The sequence below is a fragment of the Desmodus rotundus genome, chromosome 3 (assembly GCF_022682495.2).
Source record: "Desmodus rotundus isolate HL8 chromosome 3, HLdesRot8A.1, whole genome shotgun sequence".
NCBI lineage: Eukaryota > Metazoa > Chordata > Mammalia > Chiroptera > Phyllostomidae > Desmodus > Desmodus rotundus.
Genome location: NC_071389.1, coordinates 178,096,033 through 178,120,135, shown reverse-complemented (window position 1 = coordinate 178,120,135; position 24,103 = coordinate 178,096,033). Strand labels below are relative to the sequence as shown.

The 24,103-nt window shown below is 37.9% G+C and overlaps 1 protein-coding gene and 1 long non-coding RNA gene across 2 annotated transcripts; both read right to left on the bottom strand.

The window, feature by feature from the left end:
• Nucleotides 1–808: 808 nt before the first annotated feature.
• On the bottom strand, nt 809–13,009 carry LOC112318527 (killer cell lectin-like receptor 2). The gene is made up of 5 exons (XM_053919781.2): nt 12,779–13,009; nt 11,414–11,556; nt 9,764–9,867; nt 6,706–6,854; nt 809–6,624 (listed from the first exon to the last, which is right to left on the bottom strand). The coding sequence occupies exons 1-5, from the start codon at nt 12,942–12,944 to the stop codon at nt 6,611–6,613; spliced, it is 576 nt and encodes a 191-aa protein (XP_053775756.2). The 5' UTR covers nt 12,945–13,009; the 3' UTR covers nt 809–6,610.
• An 839-nt stretch (nt 13,010–13,848) lies between these two features.
• Nucleotides 13,849–16,929, bottom strand: LOC128780604 (uncharacterized). Its single transcript, XR_008426532.2, has 3 exons — nt 16,547–16,929; nt 15,084–15,257; nt 13,849–14,017 (listed from the first exon to the last, which is right to left on the bottom strand). It is a non-coding gene; the product is annotated as an uncharacterized lncRNA (long non-coding RNA).
• Nucleotides 16,930–24,103: the final 7,174 nt, after the last annotated feature.

The window sequence follows — 24,103 nt, the reverse complement described above, 5'->3', positions numbered from 1 at the left end:
GGTAGCTTTTCGAGGTAACGCCTCTCCAGAAAGAGCTGCCCCCACGTTCTCTTTTCTCATGAGTACTTTCTGTTGTGCTGAAGCACACGGTTCCAGAGAAGAAAAGTCCTGTGGGAACGCATGTCAGTAAAACTCAATTCGGCCTCGCGAGCCAAGAGTCTTTACTAACGGGGTTCTGTACCATAACCTACCTTAATAACAGCATCAATAACCCATTTCTCACCCATAGATAATTCCTTCGCCAATGGAGAAGTACGTGGAACTGCTGGATAAATGATGTGAGTATTATATATTAGTGTATCGTGTTTGCTCTTGGACATCCTTAAACAATGAGGAATATGTAACAAAGTTCAGTACACCACAGTCATAAACCATCAATATTTAACAGTTCAAATTGGGAGAATTGAGATTACTCAGTGGGATAAAAAATATTTTGTTATGCCATTATTAGTCCTTGGATTTGCATCTGTCAACTTACGTTACAAAATATCTGCTTATATATATGTATATACCTCCAAGTTGACTCTACATTTAGTAAAGGCAGAAATTTTGTCTCATTCACTTCTGTATAACCAACACCTAGTGCAATATTTAACATATAAAAACATTAGATATTACTGAATAAATAAATATTTTGTGGTTGAACATAGTAGAAGACAAAGAATTTTAAATTATGGTAATGACAAAATACTTGTATTCCCTTTGCTGTTTTTATACTTGATTTATTCTTATTAATAACATATGAATTTATTTACAGCTACTCAATGCTGAAAATTGAGAAAACATAAAACACCTGAGGGGGGAAAAACCCTTACAATCAATTGCCTTACAAATCATGTCAATGTGTCTCCTTTCCATCAATTCTATGTATATTTTACATAGTAGGAATAACACATTATTTTACAATCCGAATGTTTCAATTAATGTCATGACAATTGAATATGAGAAGCATTTCTCATATTATTGATTACTTTATTAAAATAACTTTAAAGCTTTTATAGTTCTCATTTGTGTGGTTGTATCTGTATTTAATCCTTCCACTATAGTTGGAACCAAGATTTTCTCTGGTATCTGGCAACTCAAATAACGCAAGGTAGAAATCGAAGTGTGTCGCAGTTTGTCCGCATATATGACTTTCTGAAGACAGGTTTCCAGACGGGGGAGGCTTGACCTGTGGTGAACACAGCGCAGTGCCCAGGCGGTGTGCGGTGGAGCTGTGCCCCCGACACCCGTGTAATTTTGTACCCAGCGTCACCCCAATCCGTTCAATAAAAGGGGGGGAAATATTTCCTTCTGGAGACTACAAATATAGTTTGCTAAATTTATTTACAGCAATTGTGTACTGACATTTCTTCATAAAGTAGCAGTTTATGAGAATATGTTTATTACTGTATTCTCTCGCCAACGATTTTTAAATAGGAGCCTTGATTTTAGAGCTTGGTTTGTGTGTTGATGCCATCTGGTGGCCATAATCCAAAATTACAAAATCGGAATTGAAAAAGATCCTGTGGAAACTACTAAGCAAAATCAAATTTGTAAGGTGGAATATCACAGATCTATAAACTTTCAAAAAGCATTCTTGCTTTTTGGATTTCTAAAACTGATCAGTGGCCATGTAAAATACAGCTTACAAACTGTTTTAAATGATATTCGCTCATTCACATGAATTTCTGGGGCACCTCTCACCTGGTGATTATTCCACCAAGGGCTGAAGCCTGAGAGGAGCACAACGCTTGACCTCAGCTTTACAGAAAAGCACGCTGGTCATTGCTAACTTGACCAAAGGCTTTTGTGAATGGAAAATAATATTTACTCATTTTGTAATTTGAATCATCCTTATTTTATTTAGTCAATAAATACTTGTTCATTAATTAAACTGAATTATGTTTCTTAAAATAGTCCTTCTACTATGCCATTGAGTGGAATCCACAAGGATAATTTCCTGGCCAAAACCCAGCTGACACACTGTTGGTACCAAGCTCTCAAACAGATCTCCCATCAAGAAAGTCATACAGTGTGCAATGGCCAGGAACCCGGCCCTGCGAAGGCTGGGCTGCCACCGAGACCACCAAAGAGAGGATCAGGTCATTGTAGATAGAGTTGGTCGCAGTCCTTGATCTTTCTGAAATGCAAAGGATTCACTTGAAAGCGCATATTCTGTCAAAATGGCATCAGGCAAAAAGCTGGGGAAGAAAAGCCCAGAAAATCCTCAGCTCGGTTTTCCGATGCCACACAGGTGCCAAAGATGGCCAAGCTGTTTATGGGAGAGATCCCTCCAGTTCACTACATTATAGTGTTCTGGGGGTTAAAAAACAACAACAAAAACAGAAAAATAGGACTGAGCAGAAACCGGTGGTAGCAGATGTCATACCTGTACCAGCAGGCCCATCACATCTTGAGCATCTGCTAGTGTGCAAAAGCCTATTTAAATGGGGTCACGTTAAAAAAGAAAAATGCTCACAAGCCCATTCCCCCTCATTTTATCAAATGCCCCACTTACATACATTTTAAAGACAAACCATGTGCAAGCCTGCGCAGGTTTGCGTCCTTGGCTCCGTGGGAGGAAACATTGCTGAAAGACTCCGGATGGGCAGAAAAGCGGTGCATCGAAAGTTTACATTTAGCTCCCTACTTAAGGCACTTGGCTAACTCATCATTTTAACACACAAAATTGTACTCTTTCCCCCTTCCCACTTCCTTACTATATATGATCATCCTGCTTCTAGTTCTGCTTTTTCTGGACTATTTGACTTACAGTTCCCAACATTTTCCTCTCTTTACTTATACAGATAAAACAAATACTGTGTTTATAACTTATAAACACATATATATTTAAAAATAAGAAACAAATTTACTTAGCTATATCAACACATGTAATAAAATTATTAGCTTATTATAAAAACATTTAAAAATATAATCTGTTATAGTTTGGCTTTCAGATGACAACTACCTATATCTACAAACTTTTTTAAGTATCATTATAAACACATCAGGTAAAATGTTCATTTATTTTAATTAATTAATTATTGTTATAAATGCTCTGGCTTTGCCCATAGAAGGGCCCTTCAAGCTGACTGCTGTGTACCTTGATTCAATGTTTCCTTATGTGCCGATAACAAGGAGACATTCCTGGTCCAACTTAATGTTTCCCTCTTCAAAGCACGAAATCACCTAATGCCCAAAAGCCTGCCTCTTTCTCTCTTCCATAAAAAGCTTGTAATGACTTCTTTTTGAACTGAAGATGAATATCCAAAATTACCTCATTATCTGGCCTCTGACCACATCTGCATTGTCCTTTTCTGCCACTCGCCCCACTATCGGCAATGGCCTTTCACACTGGTCTCCCTCGAGATCCCAAGTGTGCTAAGATAGGTATTTGATCATAATTTCCATTCTCGAGGATTTTTTTTTTAATTTAGTGGAAGAAAGCACTGCAATAAACCACAACAACCGAAACACAACGCCCTCTAGGTACCACTGGCAGCTGCTAGCATACGTAGCTCACAAAGAAAGGCCAAGCTGCGATAACCAGCTTGTGATTAGGTAAAAGTAAGAGCAGATTGGAATGATGAACCAAATGAAGAAATTCATGTATAATTTAAAATATTAATGCAGCAGTGTTCCAAAACCAACAAATATTGGTTATATGGGTCACAAAACACAGAGGCATACAATTATTGGAGACGAGGCATGATGTGGAACACTGCTCCATAAAGACACTGAAAAAGATGAGTTTAAGAAAATCTTTTCACGAAACCTGCCGTGGATGTGTTGCAGTATCTGCCTCAGGGTTACTTAATGGGTGTTTCTACCCTCAATTTATATGTACATATAAATATCTGTCAACAAATAGTGACTTCCCAAAATATCTAAGAATAAGTGGCTAATGTACAAAATTGTAACATTGAATAAATCCTTAAAGTATTAGAAGGGAATGATTCATGTTGGTTCTAAGTTCCCCTTCCACATGCCACTGGCAACAAATGACGGCATGTGGTTTTATTTTCTTTGATATTATTTTACAACTGCTACATCTACAAGAGCAAAAATAATTACAAATCTGAGCCTCGGAAGCTCTCCAAAACAAAACAGCCAGGTCTTTTCTCTCCGTCCTTCCACTGGGAAGGCCATCTGTAGATGAGGGGAATGAGCCCCCACACAGCACCCACTTGGATCGCTGTGAAGGGCAGTCGGAGGAGAGCCCTTGGAGGGATGGTGACACGGGCCCACACAGCACTGCGTAATGCGTTGGCATTAGTATGAACCTCCCTAAATAACGAAAAGCTTATAAATAGCAGATACACACTAATTCTATGTCAAACAAAACAAGATGATCTGTCCTGTATTTTCTCAAATGTAATTAATCCACAGGCTCAGGAAGAGACGATGACCTGCTTCTCTGAGATGCTGGGCCCAGCCTCCGAAGTCAGAGGCATATCAGAAGAATTACTTCCTTTTCACCAGCTAAAGACGTACAAGCAGTGTTTGTTCACATCAGATGCAGGAAGGAAATCTTGATTCAGAATGAAGAAGCATTCGAGGAGCAGTTGAAGACTGTGATTTAACCTTGGAAAAGAAATGCGTTACATTTTCCTGATGGCGTTAAAACACGGTAGATAACCGCCTGGCAGGGAAGTTATAGAGAGAAATTCATGAATCAGTGTGACTGTTAAACCTGTAAAGGTCCTGTTGAAACCTATGGTTTTAGGATTTTGTGAAAATACATGCTTAACAAACTCATATTTCCTGTCGGAAGTTCTGGACGGCATTTTCTTCCTTCTGTCAAGAGGATATTTACTTCTGTGTAAATATTCCCCTCAGTCATTTCTGGAAAGTAGAGAAATATATTGAGATAAGATACGGGGAAAGGAGAACCTTCTCCATTACGGTTTAAGAAAAAAATCACTACAATTTAAACATCCCATATACATATTACATTTACATATTGTATATGTAAACTTATTTACATGTTATGTATGTAAATAAAATCATATTTGAGCAAATGTTCTTCCTCTTGTATGAGAATTCCTTTGGAAGTCCTTCTTAAGTGAAGTCTGCGTGGGAATTTCTCACCATTTGTTGTAGTCTTGTGTAAGCTTGAGGGATGCTGCTGTGCCGGTGATGGGTGGGGAAATCGTTTAATTTAACACCTTAACGAACCTATAAGGTGTTAACACAAAGATGATCATTTTGAAGAGGCTACCCTCCTACTGTGATTAGAAAAAATTAAAATAATAGGTCAGAATACGTAAAAGCAGAGCTTTAAGCAAAAGGTCAGCTGAGAAGCTGCAGTATGGCTGCCTGAGAGATTTAAAACCGTTTTTTAAAATTTTTTATTTATTGACTTTAAAGAGAGAGGATGGGGGGAGGGAAGAGAGGAGACACACAGAGAGAGAGAGAGGTTGACTTGTTCTTCCACTTATTGATTTATTTGTTGGTTGATTCATGTATGTGCCCTGACTGGGGATAGAACCGGCAACCTTGGTGTATCAGGATGACACTTTAACCACCTGAACGAGGGCAAGACCCCTTTATTTTGAAGCTACAAATCACAAGTGTCTCCTGTTTGTTTTGTCTTGTTTTGGTTTTAATCCTAAACCATCTTATTTCATAGCACAGCATATTCTGTATGCTGTAATGCCGAATGATAAGAACAAATGATTCTGACCTCTCCACCCCGTTTCTCCTAAATCCACTCCCACTTGTCCAACAACCGGCTCGTGTTTTCAATTCAGTGCGAATTCCTCTCCTGTGAAATGAGGAACCCATTGAAATTTGATTTTCTCTTGCATGCAAAGTATAACTCCATAAAGTTGATTCTTTTAAATGGGAAGATCAAGAAAGTCCTCAAAAGCATGAAGAACTGTTCCAGACTACAGGGACTAAGGAGACTTTAGGACTGTGTACACTGCCCCATCCTGAGTATGGAGGAAAATCACCGTAAATAACATCACTGAGACAGCTGACAAAATTTAAATATGGACAGTAAACAAAAGCATGGTACTACATCAGTGCTAAATGTCCTGATTTTGATAATTTTGCTATGGTTATACAAGACTAAGTCCGTGTTCTGGTAGAATATTTAGACAAGGGGACATAATATTCTCAATTAATTATCAAATGAATCAGCAATGGGGGAGAGAGAGATAAAGAGAGAATTCAATAAAGTGCAGATAGTTAAATATAAGCAAATGCTAACTGTGGGCAAAGGTTATATTATATGAGAGTTCCTTAAAGTGTTGTTTGAACTACTCAGCAAGTTTGAAATTACAGCAAAATATATTTTTAAAGATGAGAGGTAAGCAGCTAGATGGGGGAAAATGATATCTATATTTTTAGTTCTTAATTGTGCTCCCTCTCAAAGCTGGAGACTATTGAAATGGTTTATCCTAAAAATAAGGAGAAGACCCAGGTATTTATGAGTTTTCTAGTTGGTTCTGTGGGTAGTGCAGGGAAAGAGAAAGAGAGAATAATTCCACAAGCCCATTAAAGAGAAGGGTAGCTGCTCTCCAAAGGCAAAATCTCCTCTTCCCCAAGAAGACCGAGGATGTCTGATATCTCAAATCATTATCCAGAAGAGGATTTTCTCACCGTCCTGCTCATCTGTGTTTTAATTGGACTGCCCTGCAATCGAGAACATGACTTTGTTAAGTAACCACATATTATTACAGGAAACACACTAAAAATGACAACACTCCACTTTACCTTGTCTTTGTAGTGCGTGAAACGCAGGGAAAACGCTCCACTTACAGATGCAGTTGTAGGTTTTGGAGCACGGCATAGCTGTTATTCTCGTTGAGGTTAAAAATGCACATTGTCCTCTCCCAGGAATCACGCTCATTACGGCAGAATTACTGTAAAACAGAAAACATGCACAGTCCGTTGTTTAATTCTGAAGCTCGCAGTAACATGAATCGTAATTTTTAAGTCAGTTGGCTAAAGTTCAGAAATAGTCAAGTTAATCATGACTTCATCACTAAATGATTGTCTTGGGCTCTTAACATATCAGATAGACTCTCGCATAGCCTCTTAATTACACCCATAATCTCCCATTTTATTCCACACTGGAAATTGTTGGCCAGAAGGCAAAATTACTCGCAGTATTGCTATGGGATTATGACATATCAAACATGTTTTCTTACGTTATTTTTTTCAATACAGGTAAGAGATTAAAAAGACAAGAACTGAATTTCTGTGAAACAGATAACCAGGTGGCATGTGTATACACACTCTATGGAGAAAAAAGTAGAATTGGAATACCGTCAGAAATGAAGCTGTTTACTCAATGGTGTCATTTGTTTTGTTTCTTTTTCATCTCAATCCCATAGCTAACCATTAGCTAAAACGTGGCGATCTATTGAAAAATATCTAAAAGTAGGACTTCTATTTCAGAAAAGTGGTGAATTAGGTGCTAGAAACCTTTCTATTAAAAACAATGAAAAATGTTGAATACAAAAAAATGTAAACCTTCTTGAATAAATTTATGAACTGGCAGGCAACAAGCACATTCACACTCAGTCTGAGGGTGATTGAGCAAAGGTGGGAACCCAGGAGGGTAAGTGAAGGGCTGCAGCCGGTTTTCCCTTAACTGATTGTGGAGGCTCAATAAGGAATTTCACCCACTGCCCTAAATAGGAGAAAAGTGCATAGGGTTGAGGCCAAAGGGATGTATCATCAGTATAAACACCATAGAACTGTTTTGAACCTGAGATTTCAGCAGAAGAGCAAAAGAATAATCCCATGAACGAATCCAAAATCATAAACCATCCCTCATGTAATTTGCATTTGCTGTACTATTTAAGAGTATTCAAATCTGCTACAGGAAAAAAAAAAAAAGGAAACAAACAAGATAAATGAAACTAAACAGCTTGTGAGGCATTGCCGAACACGTAAGATAAGTTAAATATGGATAAGTAACCAGAAGACATGTTAAGGTATAGATACGGTAAGTAGATACACTATGGTCACATGTGCTGAACATAGAAAAGGGAGAATCGAGACTAACGATCATATACAAAATGAACATGAAGCACATAGGTACTCCACATTCATGACGTCTTAAGTTCGTCATCATTGGCGACACTTATGCTCGTCCTCTGCCCAGGAAACACAAATAAAATCCATAGCTGCTCCTTAGGTTAATTGGGAAGCTGCAGCTGTGGTCAGGCTTAACATGCTCCCTCATCTCCCCAATCCAGAAAAGGTGTGTCCAGCCACAAGAACCTTCTCTTCTGCCTGTTACTCAAATGTCAAGTCTGGTTTTAGAAACCACACCATCACCAGATCAGGAAAGTGTTTTGCAGCAAGAAGAGTCAGGCCGTGGGAAGACTGTATAACCCAGGACGCAAGTGATCCTCTCTCGTGCCTGCACCTAGTGTGACAACCTATCCCACACCACCCCACCCAAGTGTGATAAGCTGTCTCATTTCTTTCCCCTGGTGGACTTTGATGTGTTTTAAATTTATTTGATTTACCATAAAATTTGCGCATCTCCTTTTCGTAACTCTCTAATTGGTTAAAAGGCAGACTCTTGAATATGATGTTGAGCAAAACACTTAGTGTCTCACTCTCGGTCTCCTCATCCGTAAATGGGTGTAATAATAGTACCGACATCATCTAGTGTTTGTAAGCATTAAACCAGTTCATGGAAATGCATCAACTGTGCCTGGCATGTAGTGAACACTCAGTAAATATTATAATCATTACCACTTCAAAAAAAATTTGAGCATCTTACAATGACCCATGATGACCTTTCCCCCCTGTGACCTCTGAGACAGTTGCCCTGAGTGCACTCACAGGCTATGAGTGTGCCGAGGTAATTTCCTGCATCACGTCCTGTGTAGGTTCACAGCCTAGAACTGCATGACCCGCAGGGCCCAAATTTAGGATTAAAAGTGGCCCACGTTCATAGCGCCTCGAGGCCTCCAACGGAGGCAAACTCTTTCTGGAGGAAGTTGCCTTCATCTCAGTTCTCAAATAATTTCCACAGCAGCTCAAAAAGGAAACAATATCACTAATCACTAAACGAAGAAAATGGCATTATGAACAAAACCCAGCAGAAACAATAGATTAGACCCACAAAACTTAAACCACTAGAATTATTACATACCAAGTATAAAATAAGTATGTTTACCATTATCAAGGAAATAAAAGACAGCTTGAAAAGAAATGGGTAATTAGCAAGGAGATTTGAAAACGGAATTCCTAAAAGTAAAAATATAATAGTTAAGATTTTTTTTTAAATCATCGAACAGTTTAATAGCAGATTATATCTTCATGTAAACCTAAGAGTTTACAAAATACTATACTTGTAATAGGACTAAAGGTGTGTATGTGTGTATACTCACATATGTTTATAAATAATATATAAACATGTACGTAAACTAATGAAGGAGTTTCAGATGAATTGGGATGCTCAGAATACTCATTTGTGATTATGTGAGGGGCCACTGTGGCTAAATCAGGATGGTCCAATCCCTTCACATCACTTCATGGTTGTGTTTAGTTTTGTGAGCCTAATAACACATATTCTTCCAAGTATGTGTTTAGCATCACAATTTTATTATTAGTAACTCTGTATGACGGTTCTCTTCCTTTTCAACTATATTTCCCCAAACGCTTTCTTAATCATTCTACTTATTCTTAACAATCACCTCTACTTGAAAATGAGTTAAGTTGTGTGAAATGAGAGAAGATACTTTTTAGCTATAATACTTCAGCCCCAACCCCAATGTTAGAGATTAAACGCATTCCAGAGACTTACATGCCAGGTGTTCCTTTGCCAATCCATTCCCATTTACTTTTCCTTTCATTATATGATAATCCAATCCAGTAGTTATTTTTATAGGTCTGCTGTTGAATGAAGGCCTATCAAAAATCAAAACATATCATGTGACTAAAAAGTTCCCTCTGTCAGGCGAATGGAGAGGATAGGAAAAGTGGCCAGCTGTCTCAGTGGCTAGTGCTTCGCTGCTCTCCACATCAGCTGCACACCCCCTTCCTAGAAAGCCCTCTCGACCCTTAACCCCTGTGTATTCATTTCCCAACATAATTTTCTCCTAGTAGATTATTTATGTCAGAAACAGCTGCCAGTGTCATAGATTATTTAAAATGTGGGAAAAAATCAAAATATCAAACAATAGGAATTTGTTAAGTAATTTGTGATACTTCATGAGCCAATTCAAAATCATGCCCCAGAAAAGTATTTAAGGATATAAAAAGATAATTATTAAATATTAAGGGAAAGAGGGAATCTTCAAAACAAATATATTAAAATAACAAGCGCAGGTGGCAGGTGTACATTAACACCTTCACCCTCATAAGAGAAAGCTCTGCTGTTGGTTCAGTAGTTGGAAGGGGTAAAGAAAAAAGGGGCTGAATTGAGAAATGTTTACTAGTCCAAAAATGTAATTTCTCAAAGTGACATATTACACATTGTCTGATTCAATGAATGTGTTTTAAAATGTAGGTTTAAAATTAACTGTGTTTTTAATATTTTATGACAACATAAATTCTTCTGTATTATTAAAATATCTATTAGATCTGTGTATAAATTTTGTGTTGTTTTCCTAAATAAGAAATACATATTTCAAGGCTGATCTTTGCAAACATTTCTCTGTAAAAATACATTGTGTGCATGTGGATAGTTTTTATTAGTAATAAATTGAATAGATAATTTTGATATTGTGTCACTATTTTACCCTTTTACAATTCTTTTTGAAAGATATACATCTTGACATAATATATAGGAATACTGATCAAGTAAATGTTGCTTGCAGATGCAGTGAAGGTCATCAAGAGGCTAAATTGTAAAACTGTTGCCAGTTTCATGTTTCTCATCATCTCCGTTTTGCAGGTGGGGAAACTGAAGCTGGGAGAGGTTAAGTAATTTACCAAAGGTTGCTCAACTAGTAAGTGCCAGAGCTGGGCTTGACTGCAGGCAGCCTGGCTCCTGGATTCCTTCCAGTCACTCTTGACCACGTTACTCCAAGATTTTAGTTGCCACCTTATTGGGAGAAATAACTACTAGCTCCAGCCTGTGTTTACCAAACAACTAAGTACTTCCTCGAAAAAGGCATCTTTCTCTGTGAGTGGTTTCCTTGCAGATTCCTTAGAAGGAATGATTGCAAAGACCCCAACTGCATCCCCAAAGGGGGTTCCATTTTGGAAATGATAATGGTCATGATAGGTAATATGTATTGAATGCTTAGTAAATACAAGAAAATGTTCCTGTTAGTGGGCAGTCTCCTGGGAGACTGTTTACTATATAATTTTTGCCCACTCAACAGACATAACACAAAGAATAGCTGAAGGTTCCTTTTTCTGGGCCCCTCCCCCAGTGCTCAGTATCTTGGGTCTGAGGGTGTGAGACAGAGTCCAGAAGAATAAAAGTGAATATAATCATCCACGATACCAGTTCATCTTCATCATCTATCTTCAAAAGAGATGATCCGTAACTTCGGCAAGCCTGTTCACATCCATTCCAGTTTTTATCTTCATCGGTAAACAAGTAACAGTTTTCTCCACAACAGGACAAGTGTTCTGCATCAATTTTGCCTACAACATATCATGTAAAACATTAAATGTTGTTATCTGGCATTCTGTTACACAGAGCAATATATATATATATGTATATGTATGTATAGGTATAGTATATATACATTTATATTTATATTTATTTACATAATAATTATATTATAATATAAGCTATCCATATTATATTATTTATATTCTGTATCATTTATATATTTGTATTATATATTATTTATATAATATTCATATACTAATTTATATAATATATAAAATATCGTTATGTGTTATACAATAATTTACATGTAAATTATTATATGTGAATATATGAATTATTTATATAACTATACACAAACAATATATAATATTTATATCATTATATAATATAATTATTATATTATTTGTGAATAATAATCTATACATGTTATTTATATTATTTTAAACCATTGTACTGAATATATAACTTACATAAATTATTATATTGGATACATAATTTATATAAACTATTATATTGAATATAATAATTTATATTGTTATGAATTATTATATTTATATGCATTTTGGTTTGTATTATTGTATTTACATATTATATAGTTGTATATAAATATACATTATATGTATATTTATTTATATATGTGTATTTACCAGCCTTCCATAACTAAATGAAATCTCAGTGGCTATCGATAATGATAACATGTGGTTCACCAAGGTCCTGGAAGGGCAAGAGACAGCTGCAGTCCCGTGTCCAACACAGCATTATTCACAGTAGCCAAGACACGGAAACAGCCCAACTGTCCATCAACAGATGAACAGATAAAAAGAAGTGTGTTCCATACACACTTGCAGAATGACTCAGCCTTAAAAATAAGGCTATATTTTTATAGCATTCATGTTTAATGTCAGCGACAAAGTAAAGTGACTAATGGGCCCACAAGTGCAAAATGATCTGAGTTTTAAGGGGAGCTAGCATACTGTCCTGCCTTCTGGGGGCGGTAGGAATGTGAGAATTGCCAGCGAATTTTGGGAAACACAGGGTCTACTAGTGCAAACACGGGTCCTGGGATCTCAACCCCATATTTGAAATGAGCAATCCCAAATACTCATATTATTTCTAAGAAGCATACATTAAAAATTTCCAGTAGACCTAGACAACTAGCAGATATCACAAGCCTGTTATTAACTTTGAAGCTTTTGCAGAAGAAGAAATAATGAAAAATCATGCAATTTCTCATTAAGATTTCCTTCATACCTGTACTTTGCGTAGATTTTGAACATATATTTTTTCTATGACAGCTGTTCTTTTCCAATAAGGGTGAGACTGGTTCCTTTGTCTGCTGAAGCATTTTATTTTTGGTAATGTCAGATGCTAAAGTCTTATTTGTCAAAAGTTGCTTCGTAAAGTTGTTACTTTGCATAATGTGGTACTTTAGCCTGAGGTTTTGCAGAATTTCATCCTGTTGATGTTTTTCTTGAATACACTGAAAAACTAAAATTAACAGAATAGATATTATACAGAACTATACTCATAATGCTTAAGTGTTGAAATTAAAGAGAAAAATATCCCTTTCACAATCAACTCATTTCATTACTTTAATTAGCAATTTGACATTTAGAAAGTAACACCTCAGTATATTGACCATAGAAATGGAAACATCAAACTTCTCACTATCAGCCACTTAAGTGAAGAATAAATAACATAAGAGATCTGAATAAAATTGTGATGGCAACACCTTACCATTCAGTTTAAACTCATTTTAATAGCACATTATTTAAAAATAGGTAAAAATCAGTCAGTTAACATTTAGCAACACATCTTCTGAGTATGAAAATCTGCAGTAAGAAACATGAAGAAATAGTACCATCATTATTAGAGGAGAAAGGAGGATGATGCAACTATGTCATTTTATCGGAGTGTGATATATTAGTGATTTTCTCCAAAGATACCAAGGAATTCAAATAAAAGATAAAAGTTGATGAATTCATGATTCTAACATTGTTGTACAGAATCACTCTTTTTACTAAATCATTTCTTCACTGTATTCTTAGAAAAATAAGAGAGAATAATCTCTTTTGAACAGTTGTTTCTCAAAGAATGTTTATCTAAGATTCACAATGGTCTAAAATAAACCCAGAATGCAGAGTACTCTAAGTCCTGCACCAGATGAAATATCCCCGTGTTTATAAAGAATGAGGCAGCTCATTACAGCTGCAGAGTCATTGAAACAGGTGAGTGATGTGAAAATAACACCCTGACATGATGGGAAAAGTCACCAGAAAAAGCCACTTGGAACATTCCCTTATTACAGCCAGGGGAAAATTGATGGAGTATTCTTAGTACCTGCAATATTGGTGATTAGTGCTATTACTCGGGCTTAAAGGATATATTCCAATTACTCACTCATTGTTCTCAACACTATGACCATAATCCATAGGAGTAAACAAAGGATCCCAAGAGTCACTGCAATGAGACACCAGGGTACTGTAAACTCTAAAGAAAGAAAAAAATAATAACCATCAGGGACAGAGCTTAGCCCACTACTAACCTTCCCTAGGACACCATTGAAACAAAGCAAGAAATGTTCTCTAAAAATCTTACAAAATTTTATTGTACAAAATTGACCTAAATTTGTAATCTAGTAGTTACTGTTTTAAAGTTTCCGATTTTTGACTGATACACACTCATTGGAGAAATCTACACACAAGAGCAATTCTATAGGATTTCAAGCATACATCCCCTTAGAAAGGCACAGGTGGCAAAAGGCATAGCACACATTTATCAGCATCCGCACTAGCGTGTGTACTCCTTCCTTGCTGTGATCACAACTAATCGTGAAGAGGAAAGAAAAAGCAGCCCAAAATCTTGAGACAATGGTGTCCAACCATGGATACTCTGGTGCAGCAAATGGGATTGGGGGCCATCCTTAAAGGCATCTCTAGAGATCTACTTTCCCTTCTCACCAATTCTATTTTTCACTAGGCAATGCTATCTTTATCTTCCTCTGTTTGTGTTCTCAGCATCTGAAAGCTCTGTGTCTTATCATCACTGTATTAAAATAGTAAAAATTACTCTCAATTTAGAATTTGTGACAATATTTGAAGGTAGAGAGAGAGAACGGAAAACTTAGAATGCCTCTTCGCTTTGAACACTTTTTTTTGCAGCTTCATTGCCATCAAGGTCCAGTAAACATAAGACATCTAAAATACCTTTTGTCTGAATAAAATCGTAGTTTTCATCTCTTAAACATTCTCTTAGACTTTTATTTCTCTACAAAATGCAATGTTTTCTTGAGATTCTAGTCTATTCTTTACTTTTGAAGGCCTCAAAAATTCCTCTGACCAAATTTGAATGAAAACATTCATTAGCTTCTCAAATTTAAAGAATTTATTAATTTTTCCATTCTCACAAACCTAAAAAAAAATAGTTCTACTACTACCCTCCTTATGGTTGGGTATTACCATCAGAGAACCTGCAGTACAGATAAAAACTTTTTTTTTAACTTTGAGAGTTTGACAATTCATAAGAACCCAATGAATCCAGATACTTAAACGTATACCTCTGCCCTCACTTTTCCCAGGCCGTTGGGTACCCCCAGGCCTTATTCTCTCTGGTGACGCCGAAGTAAACTGAAGATCTGTCGGGGTTAAATAAATTGCTTCCTCGTTGCTCATCTCTGGAGTGTGGAGAAAAAGTCTTTTGCATTAAAACCTTGCAGCAGGACGATTTCTGTCTAAAGAAAATTTAAAACTTTAGTCTATAGAAACACATCAGAAACGAGAGATGTGTGTGTGTCTGCCTGTGGTGTGAATGTGTGTTCGTTCACTACTTTGAATGCCTAGAGCACTTGCACTGAGACTGATTTATATAAAAACTTATATTACATTATGCCCGTAATTATTAGAAAATACAAAAAGATTTTTTTAATATCTACCAACAGATTGAGTCGGCTGGGTCCTATTCACTTAGCCAATCTAGCTCAAAATGCCCAATATATACAAACAAAAGTTAGGCAAAATTGGTACCATTCTAAATGACTACAACACTTTTAAAATTATCAATTAAAAAATATACTCTACATTTTTGAAATTCAGAAAAAAAATAAATATCTTAACTTAAAAAATGTGTGTTCAACTCTACATATCTTAAAGAGTTCATGAATTCTTTTCAACTATAAAATGACTCAACCAGAGTGTTTCCCAAAATGTACCCCATACACCATCTGCAGAAGAATTATTTGAGAGTTGACATTGCCGATTGGTTAACATTCCAGATTCCAGTGCCCCATGTAAGATGTTGCTGAATAAAAATCTCAGGTTGGAGCCAAACACCTGCATTTTTAATCCCAAAAATGTACCTTAAAATTTTAGAAATAATCTTTCTGCGTATGATGTTGCCAGAGATATCATGTTAAAATAAAAATTTTTAAAGCAGTCGTTAGGTAATATCCATAAAATTGCAATTTATATCAACATAAAAATAAATTATTAAATAATAAATATTTGGAATGTACCTTGTTCCTTACATTAATCAATGTAATACGACACACAAGAAACAGAAAATATGGAAAACACATTGTACACATAACTATATTCTTTTAAAATTTTATTTTAATTTACTAAATTTTCTAAGCTTTACTATTCACATTTTCTCCAATTTCCTAAATAAAAGGAGTCTTTTCTGGTACAAAATCTTTCAAGATCAATAACATGGAAATCATTAAGTCCAAATTAAAAGTGACTAACCCCCCAAATCCCTCTTCTTTATTTTGATAACATCAAGCACAAATCATAGCACATTATAAGAGAAAATAAATTCCCATGCACGCTGAACTAGAGTTTCACATTCCCTTCAGAGTTAATGGGGTTCTGATGCAATCAATTGAGAATGCTTTCCTATCCATCACATACTCATGCCTAGTCATTTGTAATTAATAAAATACCATATTCCTAAAATATTTTTCCTAGAATCTTTTCTTTGTACTCAGGTACAAAGATATGAGTGAATAATAGCAACTGATACCTGTTTTCTGTACCATGCAGTGATGCAGGTAGAGAAAGCTGATCCGAAAATGAGGTGGGAGAACTTCGCCTTTCTGATCCTGGATCCCTTGGGTGTGTGAAGACAGAAGGCAGAAATGAATTGTCTCTGAATAGTACTCCAACTCAAAATGTTCTGCCCCTCCTCTTGACCAAAGCGATGAAAGGAAATTGAATGATGAAAGCTGGTGTTGACGGGGATGGAAAGATGGTCATGAGCTGCGTGTTCCTTCACCTCCACGAATGAACTCCTTGGTACCCTGCAGAACTGCCTTTGAAATCAACATTTGAGGACCAAAAAGATGAAGGAACACAGCTTTCAAGAAACCAAGAACTAATATCTTTAAAGAAAAAAAAAAACTAGAATACCTAAAAGATACTAGTAGTAAAAACAAATGATTAAAATGTGAATGTATAAATATGTATATAGAGATATACATAAAAAATATCATGACTAAGCTCTTTAACTCTTAAATAGCCTGTCAGAAACTTTCCCTTGTATATTACTATTTGGAAAATAAAAGACTATTTCTCTTTTCCATTATGTTTATAGCAGACAAATGCATTTAGAAATTATCTTAAAACATCTGTAATTCCACTATAAAAAATGTTGGTGTATTTCTTCTAGTTTTTCATCCATACATCATCAAAATGTACGTTATGCCCATTCACTATCAGTGTTGGTGTCACTTCACACGCGTTTTTCATCTACTTTTTCTAGTAAAGGTTTCATTTTTAAAATATGCCTAAAATGTGATTTTAAAACCATATAATTGTTACCCACATGGGCTCTATCCTAATTTATCTTAGCAATCCCCTACTGTGGGACACTTAGGTTGTTTCCAATCTTTTGCTAGTATAAAAAATACTTAGCCTGTACTTTTGAACAGCTAATCAGGAAAAATTTTAAACATGAAATTGTGGGGGAGGGGGCAAAGAGTATATAAAATAAGAACATTGATACATTCTGCCAAATTCTCTCCAAAAAAAGTTGTTCCATTTATACACCACTTCGGTGTGAAAATGTTCACATTTGATTATTTGAGAAGAGTTACTAGTGAATTATCCCTATACTTGAGTTTTGTCCACAAATCTTACTTCATCAATATCTATCTACAGCCTCCCACGTAAAATACGCGTCTACAACTGTTTCTACGAGCCAGATAGTCGCTTTCATTTCATACGGGCCTCGTCAACCTTCTGACGTACAGTTCCGTGAAACCAGTTCAAGTTGCTTTTCAACTCATGTTGTAGTGGTTAATATGGAGTGTCGGGGCAGAGGAGTGAGGTGGGGAACTGAAAGGGATGGCTTCACGCAGAAACAAAGCCACCCCTATTTCAACAGGCCCTGACACCATTGTTTGCTTGTTCTTTTCTTCCCTTACCAACCTCTAGCCACCACCACACATCATGCTTGAGGCAGCCCCCCCACTGCTCAGCTTGCTCATGCTCTCACCCTCCTCCAAACTGCAGATGCCGTCTACTGAATATACTGGCCCCTAGGACCCCGTTTAGACTCTGCTGCCTGTGGTATGGCTCTCGGAGGGCCTGCTCCTGTCCTCTGGCGCAGTCCTTAATCTCTGAGTCACTGCTGCAGCCTTCCACGCGTCATCACGTTCAGCAGGCGGCTGCAATACCTCCCAGGGGCTAGTTATACTCAGTAATGGAAGCAAAGCTTTCTGGGTAGAGCCTGGGCACTTCAGGAATACTCGCTGTTGGGCATTTTCTTCTCTTTAGCCCTGGGTTGGCTTCATCAATCTCAAGAGAGAGAAAGTAGATCCACAGCCTTCTTTTGCAATAGATGATAGGTGATAAATAGATAGATGATAGATAGATAGATAGATAGATAGATAGATAGATAGATAGATGATAGATAGATAAGATGGATAGATAGACAAATAAATACATAGTTCTGCTGAGGGGAGACAGGGAGTTAAGGAGGGAGCAGCACTAATGATTGTGGAAAGGTGGCAGAGACAGACACTCTTTTGTTGGAGGACCTACTGTGTGTATAAGCATACTGAAACCTCCCAAAGCTGACCCACAGCTTCTTCTTATTGCACCCATTTTACAAATGAAGAAACCAATCATGAGAGGTTACTGACTCGCCAGAGGACATGTTATTGCACAGGCGGCAGACACAAGGCCCGCAGGCCAAACCCAGCCCTCCACCTTGTTTTATCTGGCCCAGCACCTTGTTTCTACCCAGCGGCAGTGCCGAGCTCTGGCTTAACTGTTAAGGAGTAGTTACGTGTATACAGTCCTAAAATTACATTCAGTCCTTTGAAGGCAACCGCAAGGCTGATGTGGCCCCCAGTGAAAATGAGTTTGACACCCAAGCGTTATTGCTAGTTCTTGAACACTGTTTAACATCAAGCCTGATTGACTGCATAGAGCACAGAATATGAATTTAGAAGGGCCTGGATTTTCAATAAACCTTTTGCCACAAAGCATGAATTCTGGAACCAGAAACTTCTAGCTTGAAGTGCCAGCCCTGGTTTCCAACTTGAGGAAAGTCACTCACTTCTCTACACCCTCCGAGTCACCACAGTAAAGTATTTGCCTCCCGCGGGTGCTGTGGGAATTAACTGGGATGGACGACATAAAGAGCTTAAGAAGACCCAGTGAATACACAGTGGGCTCTCATTAAGTGTGAAATGTGATTATTGGGAGTCCAAGATTCAAATCCTGCCTAGCCACAAAAATTTCAACAAGTCACCCCAAATCTCCAAGCCTCAGTTTTCTCATGTGTTCAACTAAGAGTAGTACTCCACAGACTTGGGAAGAATTTAATGAGATTAGCATTTCAGATAGGATTTCTCAGACCCCAAAATAAGCAAATAATCTTTTTTTCTTTCTCTCTCAAGGCAGGACTACAATCCAGAAATCCTGACACTGAGCTAGGTTCTCTATCCTGTCAGGTTTGGAGGGCAGGCACTTGAAAGTGTTTGGGGGAGTTGAGGATGGGGCATGGGCACATTAATACAATTTAGGAGCTGGGAAACATACAGCAGCCCACTGCTTACCGCTCAGAAAAACCACACTGTGACCTGACATCTGGTCATTTACATCTTACTGCCCTTGAACATACTGGTGATATTGAGCCTTTCTTCTCTTTTAATTTATATCCTTAAAGCTGAAGAGAAGGTGGGTAGGTCTCATGATGGAGGCCACATAGGTGTGGAACACTTTTTACAGGTGACAGTTGTCTGTCTCCTCTGTATGAACTCCTCAGGGTGAGCACCACGTCACCTCGTTCATTGCTGTCGGTGCCGCCCGTGGAGGAGATATGATGCCTACACTTGCACTTGACAAACAAGGCGGTTCAGTGAAGAGGAACTGATCACAGAATCTAGATACTTCATAGTTTTAGAGTGAGGTAGGATGAGATTAATGACTAAAAAGCCAAATTGTGTAACTGTTCCCTATAAGCTCTAGTCAATTTTTGGTTTGTTTGTTTTCCTAAGCTGTGATTTCTAGAAAAAGTAGATTTCTTCCTATATGAGAAGACAACCAGCATCAGAGCAGTAGTAACTTCATACAGTATTTGTCTTCCACCGCCTGGCTTATTTCACTTAGCATAATGCTCTCCAGCCCCATCCATGCTGTTACAAAGGGTATAAGCTCCTTCTTTCTCTCTGCTGCGTAGTATTCCATCGTGTAAATGTACCACAGCTTTTTATGCATTCATTTACTGATGGGCACTTAGGTTGCTTCCAGCACTTGGCTATTGTAAATTGTGCTGCTATGGACATTAGGGTGCGTAGGTTCTTTTGTATTGGTGTTTCAGGGCTCTTAGGGTATAATCTCAGCAGTAGAATTGCCAGGTCAAAAGACAGTTCCATTTTTAGTTTTCTGAGGAAATTCCACATTGTTTTCGACAGTGGCTGCACCATCTGCATTCCCACCAACAGTGCATACCACACAATCTCACCTTTAAGTAGAATCTAATCAACAAAATAAACAAGCAAGCAAAATATAACCAGAGACATTGACAGTAAGAACAAACTGACAGTTACCAGAGGGGAGGTGGGAGGAGATAATACGGGGAAAAGGGTGAAGGGTTTTCAGGAGCAACTATAAAGGACACATGGACAAAACCAAGGGCAGGTGGAATCAGGGGAGGGAGGTGGGGATGGCTGGGGTGAGGGTAGAGATCGGGGGGAAAGGCAGACAACTGTACTTGAACAATAAAAAATTTTAAAAAAGAAAGAACAGTAGTAATTTCAGATGAGACTGAAACTTCTAGCATGGCCTTTGATTAAATGCACAATATTGGAAGTACCAAACTTCATCACAACCACTGTTAATAAAACAGAAACATGATAAATTTAAAGAATATTTTAAATGTTCTCATACTTTGTCTTCCAAATCCACTTTTGTGCAAAACACACTTATACAAACATAATATAAATACAGAAAGCATTCACTTATTTACTTAATGGCTGCTGCGCTGCAAAGCTCTTTTTCGTTTGGGAAACCACACATTGTACACATCCTTTCCTGACAACATTAACTTTGTCAGCTAGAAGCGTGGCCCAGAGCTTACAGTCACACCTTCACATCTTCTGCCCACAGCTTCAAACCTCAGTTGTTTATCATTTCACAGCAGTGTGCTGTTCTTCCTGTCCTACACTGAAGTAAAGGATGCCACCAGCATCCACCAGCTCCCCACAGAAGATGGTCTGCATCTTTCTCAATTTCGTAAGTTGTGGTAAATCTCTCAGCTTTGCTGTGAACCCGAAGCTGCTCTAAAAGTCTTTAAAAAAATTCACATGGATCAGGAGTTGAACTTACAGCACAGCTCCTGTTTTCAGGTAGATAGATCAAGGGTGGTGTTCTACTCAGACTATACTTGAGCAATCAGGACCACTGCTGGGCCAGGTTCAAGACACAGCCGTAGCCAATGTGTGCGAATATATAACTTACAGTATGAGTATGCATGTATACAAAATTCATGGTACTTGAAAGGTGTCCATAGCAACAGAAATGAGTCTCTTCCATCTCAGACTAAGTTACGAAGACAAATAATCCGAAGGCAGTAACTACAAGACAAGCAGTTGAATAAACTTTTACAAAGAAACTATGGTATGGAAAAGACTGTGCTAGTGCTGGGTAGTGACATGCTATCCCATGAAGGGGCACAAGGGATGGGGTCCTGAACCAACATTGGGAATAGATGTTTGTTTATTGCAAGTGGTCTCTTTATTACGGGACATGGGAGTGGGGACATGTATCCACTGACCTGAGTGCTATAAAATTCAATTCTCATGGCCCTGGCTGGTGTGGCTGAGTGGATTAAGCACCAGCCTGTGAACCAAAGGGTCACTGGTTCAATTGTCAGTCAGGGCACATGTCTGGATTGTGGGCCAGGTCTCCAGTAGGGGGCACACGAGAGGCAACCACACATTGATGTTTTTCTCCCCCTCTTTCTCCCTCCCATCTCCTCTGTCTAGAAATAAAAATCTTTTAAAAAATCGTCTCATAAAATTAATGCAGAAAATTTGATTTTTAATGATCATTGTCTACCAGCAGCTTACAATCAAGAGCAGCTCGAGCAAGGTGTAAGAAATCAGAAGCAATATAAAACACTTATCCTAATAACTCATCTTGTTTGAATATAAGAATTTAGTAAGCACTGGGGATGGAGCATAAGTAAATCAGCACCACAGGGAGGTTACAAATGGGGACAGAGTTAGTATCTTAAAGATTTTTTTATATCTGAGAATTATTTCTCCCCAACCATGTTCAGTCTTGAGTGAATTGTGTTATTCAGCAGGAGTTATGGACTAAAGGTTGTTTTGAGGAACCAAAAATTGTGGGCCCACAGAAAGTTCAAAGGGTGGTTGTTTCTCCCTTTTTCCTGATATCTAAGTGCAAGAAAATTATAACATGATTTTATACTGCACATCCTCCAAGGTCTGCAACTTGAACAGAAATGTTTGGTTTCTATAAGGGACCTGAAGTTGGTAACAGTGTAGTCTTGCACAGTGGAGACCAGGTGACTTTCCATTGTTGGGAACGGCCCTGCATGGTTTCAGAAGCTATAACCCCTGGTGGCTAATGCTGAGTAAAAAGACCTTGGGACCATAAGCCATTAAGGAGACAAAGCTTATCTTCCTTGTAGGGGCGCCGCCTCTGCCCCTTTTTACTTCACCCTGCTTGGCCCCGGGCGCATTACTGGTTAGCCCATGATGGGTAAGATTCTTCAAGGGAGGGATGACCTAAGACAGGCATGGTTGTGAAGGGGCCTTCAGGGAAGGACTTGGGGAGCTTTAGAAAATGGGGGTGATGGACCCTCACCCCTCAGCTTTGACATAGCCTGAGTCCTCATTCTGTCTCCTAATCTCTTGGCTGCCTTACTTCCCCTACCCAACTTAAGCCTGAAATAATGCTGGAGGTGGGTGTGGCCCTGTGCCGGAAGGGGCACATTCCCCAGGGCAATCAGGCCTAAGAAAGAATGCATAAAATCCTGTGAAACCTGCTTTTGCTAATACCCTCGATTTAAATGATAAGGGTCCAAGCATGAAATGAGTTTGTTTCCCCAAAGGGTAGCCACAAGCCACAAGACTATCTAAATTTAATCAAAATTAAATATCACTAAAAAAAAGTGGGCTATTGGCACCAATTATACTAGTTATTCTACCCTTAAGTGAAAAATCAACAGGATATAATTTAAGACTTAATACAGTAAAAAAAAAAAGTCAATTATAGAATCTAGATTGGCATATGGATGTTCATTTTACAATTGTTTGAAATGTTTCACAATACGATGTTGGAGAAAATGTTTTCTAACTACTCAGTAGCCACATGTAGTAGCTGGGGGGCTACCCTTTTGGACTGCAGAGACACAACATTCTCTAATCTCAAAGTCTCCTGGTCAGAGTTGCTCTAGCCTTGCTGCTCGGACTCAAGACTGCAGACTAATTCTTTCACCCTAAAGTCACACCTGACTGGCCCCTGGCGCAAGTGGGTTACACTACCAGGACTGCACATGTTTAAAGAGTGGGGGTTCGGGTTGAAGAGTAACAGGAGAAATAATGAAAGGTCAAGTCTACCAGGGGTTGAAGGGAACTGAGAAATATGAGTGGGACCTGTGTTCATTAGGGGTTAACATATAAACATATAGATACACACACACTTAACTATAAATTTTAAGTAACTTTCAAGCTGAGAGCTCACTTAGTTCCAAAAGATACACAAAATATGTATTTGTGAAATAAGGAATAAGGGCACAAAAAGTGTGCCTAACTTGGGGGACTGATTTCACTTGTCATCCTTCAGGAAATCACTGCTTATACCCAAAACACTTCAAGGTAAATAATCCCTAAGGAATTTGTGATCAAATGTAAAAAATCCAGAACCTCTGTAATTACCAAACACTTAAATCCCATCAGGTATGAAAGAAATAACTGCCTTTATTCTAACTACATATTTCCACCTGAAAGAATTTCTGCCATAGCAGGTACCTCCTACAACAATTTTTATTATCTTTAAAGTGATGAGAGACATAGCCTCCTGAAAGAAAGCACTCTCCACC